General features: G+C 34.6%; 1 protein-coding gene across 1 annotated transcript in view; it reads left to right on the top strand.

The window, feature by feature from the left end:
* Positions 1 to 15,810, top strand: part of LOC121410848 — a 54,648-nt gene that overhangs the window by 4,092 nt on the left and 34,746 nt on the right. Inside the window, exon 2 of the mRNA XM_041603179.1 lies at positions 2,233 to 2,265. Coding sequence (XP_041459113.1) covers positions 2,233 to 2,265 — 33 coding nt within the window. The remainder of the gene's footprint in view (positions 1 to 2,232; positions 2,266 to 15,810) is intronic.

The following is a 15,810-nucleotide window of genomic DNA, read 5'->3' as shown; positions in this document are numbered from 1 at the left end:
GTGGCTCAGTTCATTTATCAGAAAAATGCATACATATTTTATAACTTGCAAAATATTCTATTCAACTATTGGTAATTAACAGAACAATCACAAAATATGTCTACTGTTCGATAGAAGTCCCCGTCAATTTTATGACCACAATTTTCTTTAAACCAATATTGGTAGGTTCCTTATTAACGTACTGTATTTTATTTATGAGAGTGTATTAACGGTTTTACAAGTATTTTCTTAAGTATCTATTACAGCACTCATTTACAATCGGGTCGTCTTCTCTAAGGTCGAAAATCCATACAATTTCAAAAGAATCGGCTAAGAAATGGTAAGTTTTATCAGATTTTGCAAAATTTCCAACGGAATACACGAAAAAACCTCTAGAATATGACGTCATGTTTTTCTTCTTGAACTTGCAGTGAAGAGAAAATTTGCTGGAAAATTGATAATGTCATTCCGCGTGAGTGTGCTTAACGAACCGCATTGAGTATTGTAGAGATATTGAATTGAATATTGATTAAATTTGAGCAAATGCTTCCGCAGAGAGATGGACCTCGTTCAAGCCGATTGAAATAAACATGATGTATCTTTATGTACGCAATGCTATCTACTATCTTAGAACATACTCGGTTGGACTTCTGACCATATATGGTAAAAGAAAAAGGTCTCGCCACCCATACTGTATCAAATTTCGGAAAAAAATTTAGATTCTGAAATAAAATGATAATAATCCAGAACAGTTATAGTTCCTATAATTGACTGCACATTAAGAAATACATTACTACAAGAAAATGGCTGTACATAAGAAGAATTTGTTAAGAGAAGGAAAGGAAAGTACGTTTCCAAGTAAATTTGTTGCTCCTAAAAATGTTTGCTCAAATATTACGTGGAAACATGGTCTTACCTTCCTGAATTTCATTAGAATGTGATTCCAATGTATGAGACACACACAAAGTTTGTTTGGAAATGGAAATACCCGAAAAAAGGCAAAATATACAAATTCCAAACAAGAATGCCTATCACTGAATTGAATTAATCAAGTATTTAAAGTAAATGACAACTACAGCATACAACTGCCTGTTTAAAAATAAATATAGGAATATACATATTATTGTTGCAATCAAAACACAAGTTAAATGTTAATCGACCAAGATCAGTTACAAGGTTGTGTCTGATCATGATGTAGGAAAAAGAAATGTTTGTTGAAAACATTTACAAATCATTATTGTGTAATGCGAGCATGTATACACCATCTTTCTCACACAAGAAGTACCCTCGCAGGTACATACACGCGTGCCCTAAAAAAGCATACACACAAAAATAAATCCCAGAACAAACTTTAAAAAATCATATGCAATAATTCTCACTACAGATTATGACGTTTTCAATTTGAGATTTTCAAAGGTTGATAATCATCACATCTGCCATCCCATGACATTTTTTTTTGACAATACAGATATTTGTTTTTTCAATAAACGGATGATTAGGAAACAGAGCACTTCTAGATTCATGAAACTTCTTCGCCTTTATCAGCTGAGCCCATTTTAGAGTGCATTAGTATGTCGAGATCAGAAAAGATTTCTTACCATCAACTATGCTCCAAACTCCAACAAATATTTATGCTGTTATACACTCTAAATTCCAAGGATTCAAAGTAAATCCAGATCGGCTGTGAATAGTGACAAGCCAAATTTTGAAGTTATTGTTAATCTTAAGGAATAACTTTTAAATCTCAAAAGATTTCATTTCAGACGTTTTAGATTTATATCTAAATCAACAAGGTGTAAATCTAAATCGAATATTCGGCTGGTCATTATTTACAGCCGATCTGGATTTATTTTAAATCCTTTGAATTTAGAGTGTAGTTGTTAAAGGTCCCTTTTCAGACCTACAAGTTGTATGTAGACATCAATATTTCATGGTTCTTGAAATGTCAAAATCAATGTCTAATTATGGTCAATATATTAATTTATTCATGAAAAAGTAAATATTTTTTAATGTATTTCTACTTCATTGTATTAAGAGGTAAGTTTAATTATGGAAACTAAAATTTTTTATTCATTGTAAGAAAGGTATCTTTCATGGATTGAATGGATCTTAATCTATTTGAGCGGATTAAAAGAGTCAACAGTTCAACTTAATCCATATTTAGAAAACTGTTAGGGATTTCCACTTGGTCTCGCTCTCAGTGTCTCTATTTTTTTTAATTGACATTTTTATACATTCTATGTATTGAAGCAGCTTATTCATTTCCGATTCCGGAAGACGTATTGGGTAAGTTGAGTGTTTAATGAATGGAATGACCCTCCATATGTGTTTGAGATATCTAACCTACTAACCGAATCACTGCACTTAAACCCTCCCCTTACAACACAGTAAAGGTAAAATGAAACTTATGAACAAACTATTTCGAAACTGTCAGTCACGTTTAGTTTTAGCAACAACTGCAATTCTGAATTCTACAGATTTTTAATTTATATTTAACCGTAAATTCATTTACGTCTTTTTTAGAACTGGGTAACTACTTTCAAATACATTTTGGGGGTAGTATTTTCATTTACCTTTAAACCGCCAGGTTTTATTTTTTTTACCACACTTTGAAATACTAACATTGTATGTTATATTAGTGTTGATATTTATTAAAGTTTGTATTTGGGCGAATCCAAGTAAAATTTCAAGCTATTTCATCACCTTATCCAAACTTGTAGTACACACACAAAAATGACCGGAGTCAGATCACGTAAAATATCAAGATGAATAAAACAACAGACTGCAGTTAGCATTTGGCTTTCCCCAAATACAGATTGCACCTTGGGTATGATATCAAATTACTTGGACTTGCCCTAATACTAAAGCCCGGTCACACCGCCCGAACTTTGTTGGAGCGTTCCTTGAACGGTAGGGAGAGGGGCCGAATTTCGACAACGCTCGTCACCACTTGCGCACATAATGGGGGGGGGGGGAATCGAAAACACGTGCGTTGCCATAACGGTGCACCACTGAAGCCGGCGAGGCGTTGCTTTAGTGTTGGTTTCATGGTAGCGAATGTTGGTCCACCTCCATACCAACGCCAAACCAAAGTTCATTACCGCAATGGATCACTGCTTCAACGCCCGACACCATTCCAGCAATCCTGTGTTTGCTCGTAAAATGCTTACAACCGCTCCATCAAAGTTTGTGCATCGTAATCACCGCCTGGGCAAAGTAGCGATAGTCCAGCGTACAAAATTTCTGCGTAGGCCTAGCGGATTCAAGTGTCCACGAACTTGCGTCTAGCAGTGCCAAACTTTGACTGGGCATTGTTGGAGCGGTGGTGAAGTCTGCCGGAGAGGAAGATTGCCCGCTCTTCACCGCTCGCAATATTTTGTGCAGCTAAAAAACTTTCGGAGCGGTAGGACCATCAGCGGTGGCCGAGCGTATACGGTGTTGCCTAAACGGGGGGGGGGGGGGGGGCAAATTCTGTTAAACGATGGTGAACGGTAACAAGCGGTGATGAATTTTATTTCATCGCTCCAGAAACGCTCCAGCAAAGTTCTGGCGGTGTGACTAGGCCTTAAGATAAAGTATGCAGGGTGAACTTGTGACGTACAAACTTAAATGGATAACAAGAGAGCAAAGGAAAGTAAGAATTAAATGAAATGGAAAATATGAAACATGTAGAGATAATGATAATCAATGCATACAATTACTTATGTAGTATAAATTTTAACATTTTATGTCATGCATTTTGACCCAATAATTTTATTTTCAACAGAAAGTGTATGCTCCTGTGTTTAAACTTCTTTAAAAATATGTCTTGGGATTCCGTCCCCTCTCTCTCCCTCTTTAAGCTTCTTTGAATGATACCCATTCCTCTATTCCCCTATCTGTGAAATCATTTTTATTCTGTCTATCGTTCCTTATTCCGTGATTTTCATGATATTCATTTTGACGCATGAACCGCTTTATACCTTACTCTATTCTGTAATATTGTATCAATTTGCAAGTTGAAAATTGAATCTCTCCTCTTGAAAATCTGCCCTTTGTTTATCAATAGCAATAAAAACAATGGACGCCTCTTTGCGTCAATAATGTGAGTTAAGACAATTAGACACGACTCTACGCTTATGCTCTACAGTAAATTGCACTATGGCATAGTGCACAAACCTATAATAAAACTTTCAACTTATGAATCTTACTCTCCTCGAATTGTTTTAGTACGTTCGTTGAGGTAACGTAGATCCAGGGTGTGATTTAATCGTAAAAATAAAATTTATTATTAAAAATATAATCAATTAATTCATTATTTGGTATGATATTCAGCCAAAATATAAAGTTCGCATCTCAAATTTTTACAGTAAAATGTTAATGTATCACGGGAGTGAGTTCTCTGAGACAAAAGTAAAAGCAATTGCTTGAATTGTGACGAAATCATTCAAAGAGACACAGGCATGACGGGGCGAATAGAACAATATTGAAATTCAAACCAACTCTAGGATACGGCTGTAGTGCCAGTTAAAGAATATAGGAAAGTTAGACATCGTGGGTAGTAATTCAAATTCAAATTCAAATTAATTTATTTCACATCTGTTAATAAAACAGGTTACAATGTAATAGTGAGTTAATCTTATTGAGCAAACATAACATTGACAGTTGTACATTATTTAGACAAAATTGACAACTGAAGACAAACATAAAATATAAAGTATATGAATGGGATGTGAGGGAGTAACAAAAAGCCATTGGTCTATCTAGGCTACTCCCTTTTTACATTCATAACTGATAAGGAAACAAAACAGATGCCTGCGTCTCTTTGAATTATTTCGTCACAATTCAAGCAATTGCTTTTACTTTTGTCTCAGAGAACTCACTCCCGTACATTTAAATCATTGATGATTTAAAACTTATAAAAAGGAGACAGAGATGGTCATAGAGAGAGAAAGATAGGTGGGGGATGAGTGATGAAATCAGCAGACCGATAACACATTATAAAGATCAGGGGGAAAAACGTGTGTACGAAGCAGACAATACTCTAGCATGGAAAATTGTAATTAGTCTCACATGGAATATAAAGTTTCTAATTTACGTTAGATTTTGATTAGGGAAGACTCACTTTGAAATACCTCAGCCCCTCCTACAGAAAGATAACATTACAGTATATTTGTGCATGTTTTGTCATTTAAATTTATTGTCTGATAGAGGAGTCACGCAACTTAACTTGGTTTTTGATAGAATAAAATGGTATAAGGGAATATTTAAAAATTGGTAGAATATATAGATTGCAATATGGCCGCCGCTACCATTCACTATAATTATCAGTGGTATACCTGACAAACATAGGAGGAATAAATAATCCATTACACGAAATTATTCTTCCAACCGCAGTTCCAGAAGTCATGAATATAATATATTCATGACTTGCGTCTTCGGAATAAGAGTACACTTGCGCGTAGACTTGATCTTTACAAAATTGTCAGTGTTCGTTAGCGTTCACTAATTTCACGTTGCCACGAATTAATCAGCACCCACAAATTACCGGGACCCTTACATTAGTTACATGGGCCTTATAGGCTCAGATCTATATCTAGATCCAATTCTTAAAAACTATTAAACTTTCATTAGTGACACGACAAAATGCTGGGCTAGGGTTAGTTAAGGACACGTCGTGGTCTAGTGGTTCTGACTCTCGCCTGTCAAACAGAGGGTCGTGGGTTCGAATCCCAGCCATGGCGTGTTTTCCTTCAGCAAAAATTTATCCACACTGTGCTGCACTCGACCCACGTTATTAGGTGAATGGGTACCTGACAGGAATAATTCATTGAATGCACCAAGCGCCTTTAGCAGCTGGAGCTACAGCTGGGGTAATATAGTGCGCCACTGAATAGGCAACTAGATAGATCGGCGCCTCATAAATGCTATGTATTATTATTATTATTAAGGCTAGCGCATTTATCTCAAATCTGGACCTGTCTAATGCCTAATGCTGACTAATGCCATGGTTAACTTCGAACTGGTTAATTCCGAACTTTACGTTTAATTAGGTCAGACCAATTATTAGCTTAGTGGCCTTGGTTTTATAGGTCTAGTCCGTGTATAGAACTAATCTTAGATCTAAATGAATTTATCTTAAATCTAGTCTAGTCTATAGATCTTGATAGACTCAGAACTACGCTGCATCAACATGGAACGTATTCTAACGTCAGACACAAATTAACGTCAGTGAGCAGAACATGAACGTAAACTGACTATGTATAACGTGCAGCTCTGCATTTTATTGCAATCGCAGAGTAAACTCTCGATCTTGATCCCCGTCTTGATCAACAAAATTAAAGATCGATCTGCATTTCCTTTACCAATTATCAGGTTTTTAATTTCCCGTGCTCGAAATCGGCAATTGTGATACTAGTTCTATATACGGGCTAGACCAATTAAACCAAGGCGACCAACCTCATTGGTCTAACCTAAGTAAACGTAAAGTTCGGAATTAACCAATTCTAAGTTAACCATGGCATTAGTTAGCCGCAGGCATTAGACAGGCCCAGATTTGAGATAAAGTCAATGCGGTGGTCTATAAGCTAGCCATAGCCTTAGCCTAGCATTTTCCCTGTCATTAATGGCAATTTGAAAAGTGATAAAGAATTAAGTCATGTTACTATTCAACACTTGCATGTCACGTTACGAATAACGTGCCAATTGTGAATAGTGAGAATGGCTGAAATCTCCTTAAGCATAATAATTATACATGTCGAATCCAGGAAGAGGGGAGAGAGTGTGGGTGCGGATGCCCAATAACTTCCAATCGTCTCCTCTCCAATGTTAGCATATACACACATGGTTTTGGCAATATGAATTTTCAATGAGTTCCCAGTTACTTAGTTACTTATAACATTTTCAGTATCTACATTTGGTACATTGTTTCATGTTAATCGGACTGAATTTCAATTCAATATCTGGCATCATTGATAGTTCTGTTATCTGTTTTATCGAACAACTACGACGACGTGTTTTTGATATCTATTTTGGACAATTCTGAGAATACGAGGGAAATGCTCCACACGAGTGTTATTAATGAATTACATATACGTGTTCTAACATTATGTAAAATAAGTGTCATATATCAGTTGATCTATGTTTACTAACATCATTTTTTGGTCTATGTACTAACATAACCTCACTTTGAAACTCGGTGCACATTTTGGTTATTTGGACACATGCTTACTAACATGCACTTTATCGGAAACTGCACATTTTTTTTCAAGTAATTTTCTTCGATCTTAGACAGTATCGTTCCTCGTTCTGTGCGTATGGGTACTCGTTCGTCTGATGTTATCATGATAATTCATTTTATGTCAGTCTCAGTGTCTTGTTATATCATGTTGCGTGTTTTGATACGTTTTGATATCGGAGTGTTAAGTAGGTGAGGATTGTTCTTATTGAAAAAAGGATCAGGATTACATATTTTATTGTTTTATGGTAAAAAAACAGATGGCGTGTATAATTTCTGAATTATCAACGTTCAAAGAACCTTGTAAATGATTTGTATTTACACAATGCCAGCGCTTGAATGTAATTTTCGAGCATCCATAAAACCGTAAATCTGATAATTGTAATTATTTTCCAGTCTGAATCATGTATAAAACATTGTATCCTATATATAGGTTTATACAACCATCATCTATAAATAGTTTGTCTTAAAATTGTATTTTCACCTTATATTTTGCAAATAAATGCAATGCATTATGTTTTTTTTATTTACAAACCATTCTGAGTGTGCCCTATTTCAAGGCCCACTTGGTAGATCATAACAAATGAAAACCGATTTCACGTACCGCTTTTTCCGTATCTGTAGATGAGATAATTGTTGTTTGAACACGACCCTAGCAATCAAGACTTATAGATGTAACATTTCGAACGGTAAAGTAGATTGTGTCCATATTAAGCCTTTTATTAGTGTTTTGTAAGATTAAGTGAGGTAAAAACCACTGATGCTCTTTCTGTTATACACCCCCATACATACAACCTCTCCCATACACTTTTTTTTTTTTTAATAATATTTTATTTTCTTCCTCTTTCAAAACAATAAGTTGACAATCACAATTCATATAAATAAAGATTCTTTGCATGTATACAAGCAATTAACAGTCAAACAAATAAATATGTCAATATCAATTAAATTACAAATATTTTAAAAATGATTACAAATGAAATCAAACCGCCATATTTCTCTTCTATCATGTCTATAACAATATGAAACTTTTTTTTTGTAAGAGAAAAAAAAATTTACCTCAATATCATGTTAATATCAAAATTATGTCAAATCAAATAAGAAACTCTACAAGCCTTCAAGAGGAAGATTACATATATATGTTTCCCTCACCCACGCACCCACACTCCCTACTACACAATATACCACCCCCCCAAAAAAAAAAACACAACACACGCCCTCACACACACAGAAGACCCCCCCCCCCCCTCCCAGGCAGCAAACATACCATTGCACACTCGCATTCACACGCGGACATACCACTACACACTCACAACACCAGCAGACACATCACACCTGTTTGCATTCAATGTCTCATTCACCTTCAGTTCTTCCCATTTCTTTACATGCAAACTCAATTTGCCCGATTTTATAGCCAAGCATTTTTCTTCCTACGTTCTGCAATATATTTTTGTATTTTATGGCAGGAAGGAACCTGACTATTGGTTCTGGATTGGAAAATGGCATGTTTGATGAAAAAGATTATACTGTTTACACAATTATTTCTATTCGTACTTCCAGATAATCCTAAATGTATATCTCTCCATTCTAAATCTCTTAATTCAGATATACAAAAATATTTAATAAAAAATTCCCATAAAGGTTTTACCTTAGAACAATTTAGAAACATATGCATGTATGATTCGGTTTCCCTGCCACAAAAAGAGCATAAACTGTCTTTAACATACCCAAATCTCAATAACTGTTCTTTGGTATAAATCGCCCCGTGTAAAAGTAAGAACTGGAATTCTCTTTGTTTCCTAATCAACGTTGTGCTCCTGGTTTGGGAAAACCTATTACACATTTCAACATCTGTAAAATTCAAATTAATGTTTTTATCTTTCAATGTTAAATTATACGTTTCCCGTAAATTTTCAACAAAACTATTATATATCGTTTTTATTTTATCACCTCAAAAGTAGTTTCCAGCTTACTGATATTCAAATTAACATTGAAGTTCTCATCGTCAATCTTTATAAATTTAATAGAGCTGTAGGCATTTTTCCAAGTAGTTGGAATAGCATGTACTATATCAATAATGTGGAGCAGTTCATCTGCAGTTACCCCAAGATTTTGAAAATAAGCCACAGGTCTCACAACCCCGTTATCAAAAATATGATCTACAGTGTAAACTCCCTTATTATAAAGATCAATGTCAAAAATCATTTTACCTCTTACACATATATTCTTATTATTAAATATAATCGGATTTACTTCCTCTTTTGTATATCTATATTTTCTCATATCTTGCCAAGCCTTCAGCATTTCAGAATAAAATTGTGGCATTGTCTGTGTTAATTTGCAAAAATCAAAATCGCATAGGAATAACAATCTCCCACCAAGTGATCTAAAACAGAAATCAAAATACAATTTCCACCCAGCATCGCGTTCCCCGTATAAAAGACGTTTCAGCCACATTAGACGTTGGGCCTTTATGAACAACTTAAAATTCATCATTCTTAACCCACCGTGTGAGTAATCCTGATACATAATGTTTCTCTTTATACGGTCTTTACCCGACCATAAAAACTCAAAAGTGATCCGTTCCACCTCAACAAACAACCAGTTAGGAACAACTAAAAGTGACGAGACGTAATTTAATTTTGATAATGCATAACTTTTCAACAGATGTATTTTACCCATTAGGGTTAGATCCCTTTGTTTCCACCATCCCAAAAGTCTTTTTATTTTGCTAAGTATCTCTTTGAAATTTAGATCTTCTTTTATTATTACATTTAGAGAGAAATAAACGCCTAAGATTTTAATTTGCTGAACCAAATTTCCAAATAGTGGAGTTTGAGGTCTGTCTTGATCTTTTCCCATCCAAAAAAAAATTTGTTTTCCCTTTGTTTATCTTCAAACCGCTCACTTTTTCGAATTCTTCCAAAAGATATTTAAGCCGTTTAACAGAATTGCTATTTTTAACAAACAGAGTGATGTCATCGGCATACAATATTTGCTTAATTTCATGAGATTCAAACTGAATTCCTTCAACTAGAGCGTCTCTTCTTATTGCCAAAGCTAGTGTTTCTATGCACAGCAAAAACAGATAAGGAGAAAGGGGGTCCCCCTGTCTTACCCCTCGTTTTATATCAAAATAACCAGTGGAATAACCTCCATTCATAATACAACTAGTTATATCTGTATATAAAACACGAACCCAAGAACAGAAAGACTGGCCAAATCCAAATAATTTAAGCGTCTGAAAAAGAAAATCATGGGAAATAGAATCAAAAGCCTTTTCAAAGTCCACCGTGATCAAATATCCAATATTTCCAAAAGAGGACTGAAATAAAATATCATCGATTAATCTCACACCATCTCCAATGTTCCTATTTTCAACATACCCTATTTGATCAATATGAATTATTTCATTCAGAACCTTTTTTAATCTTTTTGCTAATACCTTTGATAAGATCTTGTAATCAACATTTAAAAGCGTGATCGGTCTATAGTTTTGAATGTATAAAGGGTTTTTGCCTTCCTTTTCTAATAGTGTAATCACGCCCTGCCTTTGTGAAGTTGCTAATAATCCCCTATTATACACTTCATTTAACACTTCCACCAAAAGTCCCCCAAATAAATTCCAAAAGGTATAATAAACTTCAACAGTAAAACCGTCGTTTCCAGGGGTTTTATTAAATTTCATTTCTTTCAAAACACTTAAACAATCCTGAATAGTAATTTTACCTTCACAAATATCTCGACTTTCTTTGGATAATTTAGGAATATCCTTAAAGAAAAAAGAGTTTTCATTTACAATCACTTCATTCAATGAATATAATTTTTCGTAAAATGACTTTAGCTTCTTTAATATTTCACTCCTATCTTTTATAATCTGTTCACCTTGATCATATATTTCTTTTATTACACTTTTCCGTTTATTTGACTTTAATAACTGTTCAAAATATTGTGTTTTTTGTTCTCCGTCCTCAAACCAAAAAGCTCTTGATCGGATTTTTACACCTTGTCGGCTATAATCAAACAATTTGTTCAATTTAGACTTTTTCTCCTCCATTTCATCAAGTATTTTCCTCGAAGGCTGAGTCGATAGGTGGATTTCCAAACTTTTTATATCTTCCTCTAATTTTTCAATTTCATGTTTCCTAAGCTTTGCTTTTTTCTTTGTGTACTTATTAATAATCTCCCTCATTTTCATTTTTAGAAAATCCCACAACAATAATTTATCTTTTATTTTCGGGAGCCATTCTTTTTTTAATTCAACTACTTTATCTTTGAATAAATTCACGAATTCCTGATCTGCGCACAGACTATTGTTAAACTTCCAATATGAATTGCCTAAGTGCGGCTTGTCTACACTGCTTGTCAACTGAAGCAGAACGCCCGAATGATCTGGCGTGATTGACGCTACAATATCACAACCATTAACTAAATGTTGAAAAGCAGAGGACCCGAACCAATAATCCAATCGACTTTGCATAATAGGACATTTTTGCCTGAATGTAAATTGTTTCTTTTCAGGATTTATCCTCCTCCATATATCTTCTAATCCGAATCTATCTAAAAATCCCTCAAATTTCTCGTTAAATCTGTTTTTATGAAAGATTCTTGGACCTACATAATCCAAATCTCCATTCATTATTGTATTAAAATCTCCCCCAATGATTATCATTTCTTCAGAGCTGTAAAGCTTTGAAATACATTTATCCAGTTCCTCTAAAAAATCAATTTGCATCTTCTCCTTATCTCTTGTGGGGAAGTAACAATTAACTAAAATTATTTTAGATTGTTGAAATTCTAACTTCATAACGACATATCTTCCATTTTCATGAAAAACAACATTATCCATTTTTATATTTAAATTTGGAGAAATGAGAACAGAAACACCTCTACTATGGTTCGTTCCATGACTAAACAATATAGGCCCATTCCACTCTAATTTCCACTTCTCTTCAACCTCTTCCGTACTGTACGTTTCCTGTAAAAACACAATATTACTCCCTTTATTTTTGCAAAATTCAAAAATATTTTTTCTTTTAGCCTTGTCTCTGAGACCCCTGACATTTAAAGTGAGTAAAGTAAAATATAACCTATCCATAAACATTTACCAAATCCGAAAAATACAAGATAACTTGAATGAATGAAAGACATGAAAGACTATTCATAAAATGCAAACAGGCAACACAAAACTCCATACAACCACGCCCTCTCATAGTATCACACTCCAAACACCCCCATTCATTCAACATCCAACACAATAATTCGCCAGTCACCCAAACACACTTCCCCATGCCATTAACGTGGTGATCATGCATATCTAATATGCCAACACCAAGTTAAGCCTAACCCAAACATATTATATCCAAAGAACTCCCGTCTATTTCCAAACATTAAATTCTATGGGAACCAAATAATGCGTGAATAGGGTGGATCCTTTTGCAATTCAAGGAATTAATTGTTTAACACTGCACCTGTCTGGTTTACTGTGGAAAAGAAAATACCCTTTCCATTGCTTTCTAAATTACCCCCCCACACACTCATTAAACCCACTGCAATGAAACTTTTCCGATGTGCCTAAATTTGTTTGAGAATGAACATTCTCACCTTTACGTCAGTCATGTACCATAACAAGCATAAAAAAGTAGGGGTTTGGATTTAAAAAAAAAAAAAAACCTCATCTAGGTTTTACTCAGATGCAAACATGACATAAAAGAGAACGATGTACTAAATTATTCATCTTCATACATTTTCCACAAATATTTTCCAAAGACTGATAGCATTGCCTTGCCCGGGTTATGCATCAGAGCCCAAATTAGAGCAGAGACAGACAAAAAGCTAGGAAGACCTACACTTTGCACGTAAAAAAAAAACTATTTCATTCCATACACAATTAAAAGAAATAAATAAATAATGAAGGAATGGTTTCTTGTTCCTGCTCTGAGCATATACATGTTTTCAATAATATCAACATTCCAGTCCCTTTTTTTCCTTGATAATGAGGACTAAACCTTTTTTTTTCACTCAAATCAAATTCATTCAACATCCAAACATATCCACCGCATCAATTCGCCATACACCCAACCACACTTTCCCATGCCACCAACGTGGTGGCCATGCATATCTAATATGCCAACCCCAGGTTAATAATCCAAACATGATACATCCAACTCATTAAGGCGCATTACTAATCAAATCGCATTCCTTTTTTTCACAAGTATTTTCCAAAGACTGATAGCCCTGCCTTGCCGGAGTTATGCATCAGAGCCCTAATTAGAGCAGAGAGAGATAAAAAGCTAGAAAAACATACACACGTTGCACGTGAATGGTTAACTACACCTGCACTTTGCACGTAAAAAGCAATTACATTCCATACACAATACAGGAAATGAATAAATGAATAAATTCTTGTTCATGCTCTGAGCATATACCGTTTTCTTAATAATATCGACATTCCAGTCCCCTTTTTTTTTCTTGCTAATGAGGACTAAAGACCTATTTACTCTAATCATATCTGAATGACAATGCCCCCATTTACACTTCGTATTTGCTCGCAGTGAAAAATCACCCCTTATACATTTTTGTAACAATACATGAACTGTATAGTGTACAGTAATAGGTATATTATTTGGATCACATTCTTCTCCCTCTTTTGTATATGCAATTTACATGATCTAAGCTCACCACATCAATTCCATTCACGAAAACAAAGAGAAATAAAACGAGATGCTGTTACCTAGAATTGCTTGGTGTATATATTGCCTACAATAGGCACTAAAATAACCCAGTGATGCAAATCACGCACCCACACACCCACACCCTCATACACGCCTATAATTAACGAAATACGATGGGAATAATTCGCAAACTTGCCAGCTCTTTGGACTCATTCGTTGCGATAAAACTATTTTGAAAAAAAAATCTAAATCTTAACAGATTTAAGAGAACCTTTTTTTCCAAGCTTTTTATCGCGACTGAAACCCAAGAGCGAGGTAATTAAGTCGAGATTCCCTTTATACATTACACTACGTGACTGCAAAATAAAGTCGAGCTTTACACCTGTGCAATCGAAGGAATGTCCCTTTAAATATAGTTACTGCAAATAGTTGAAAGGTTTGCCCTCGCAATTTTACGTGACTATCTTAAGAACCTAGGGTGCTGAACGAGCAAATAGTAATAAAAACAATGATTCTTTTCATCATTCACTCGCACGACTTCACATACTTGAAAAAGTGGGGCGGAATCTATGACTGGTGTAGCTATGTTAAAGAAAAGAATACTGGTCTTTTTACATTAAAATCATCATTGCCTCAGATGAGGGTGACTGGGTTGTCACCCCCCTCCAATTAAAATAGACATCATTTTCCTGTATCAACATATTTTTGTAAAATATTAACTAGTTGAGATTTGGGGTCATTATTGCTCCATTATTCACAGAATGAGCTGATGTTACATTCCCTTCATGATATACTAATCATGGCGAAATGATAAAAATGCCAAACGTGCAATGCGTCATATTATTTACCTTGGTTTGGTTGGCAGGTCTTTACAAAATCTTAAAGTGAGCTTTTAACCTTTTATGTAAATTTTGACTTCACTCCATTTAAATACTTGTGCGATATATCTTGATAACAAATATTTCATCTTTTTTTTGTGAAAATCTCAACCAAATCGATTTTTTATAATGCTGAATGTCTATCTAATGAATATTCATATCACTTTATTATCATAGGAAATGTTTCTTATCAAACCCACTTCCTTATTCTTTAAGCCTGGTTCTTTTGACAAAAAATAAAGAAAGGCATCCATAACGTAATTTTAATCTTTTTGATTTGTTTGAACCTCATTTCATTTTCAACCCAAGATTTAAAATTCATTCACTCTGATAACTTTTGTCTTTTAGGAGATCTTGAAGGTGGTTTGATGAATATTGTGGTGAAGAAATCCTAAATTCTCTCTTGCAAAAAAAAGTGACAAAGATCTGGGATAGGCGGTTGAGAGGGTGGGTTGCTTTAAGCGTTTCCCTTTATTTTGATAGAGATTCGATCCTTGTTATATGATCTCAAATAAGCAGTGGGTTATCATGACCAGAAGCAAATCCCCGATGAAATCCAAATAATCTCAGTTGACTCAAAGAAAGTGATTTTGTTTCATGATAATTACACACGTAGACCGCGGGATATTGTGGATTTACCCCCGCTAAACGCAATAGCTCGGATCTGCAGACGCGCTTATCCATGCACATTATTTGCTTCATCGTTGGGCTTATTGCTTTCAGGGGCAGATGAGAAGATTTCAAGATCCATCGAATCCTTTATTCCTGCTGATTTGAGAGAAAGGAAAAATGTTAAATTATAAGTTGCCACCATTTTTTGCAATGAAAAATAAATAGTTTCAAGGAAGGTCATCTTTTAATGGAATAAAGGAGAGGGATTTGGCGACCTAAGATTTTTTGCAAAAGAAAAATACTCTTTTTATAAGATTGTGTAATGATTGCCATTTCATCGTTGATCTGCTCTTGATTTCTCTTCTTTTCAGCAAATATGAGTAATGCTGATTTCTTTTCTTTTTTTTCTTAACTACGCAACTGATTCCCTCTTCTTTATTCGGTTCTAGGA

The sequence above is a fragment of the Lytechinus variegatus genome, chromosome 3 (assembly GCF_018143015.1).
Source record: "Lytechinus variegatus isolate NC3 chromosome 3, Lvar_3.0, whole genome shotgun sequence".
Lineage (NCBI taxonomy): Eukaryota > Metazoa > Echinodermata > Echinoidea > Temnopleuroida > Toxopneustidae > Lytechinus > Lytechinus variegatus.
The sequence above is the reverse complement of the archived record's forward strand: the minus strand, read 5'-3'. Positions and strand labels throughout refer to the sequence as shown.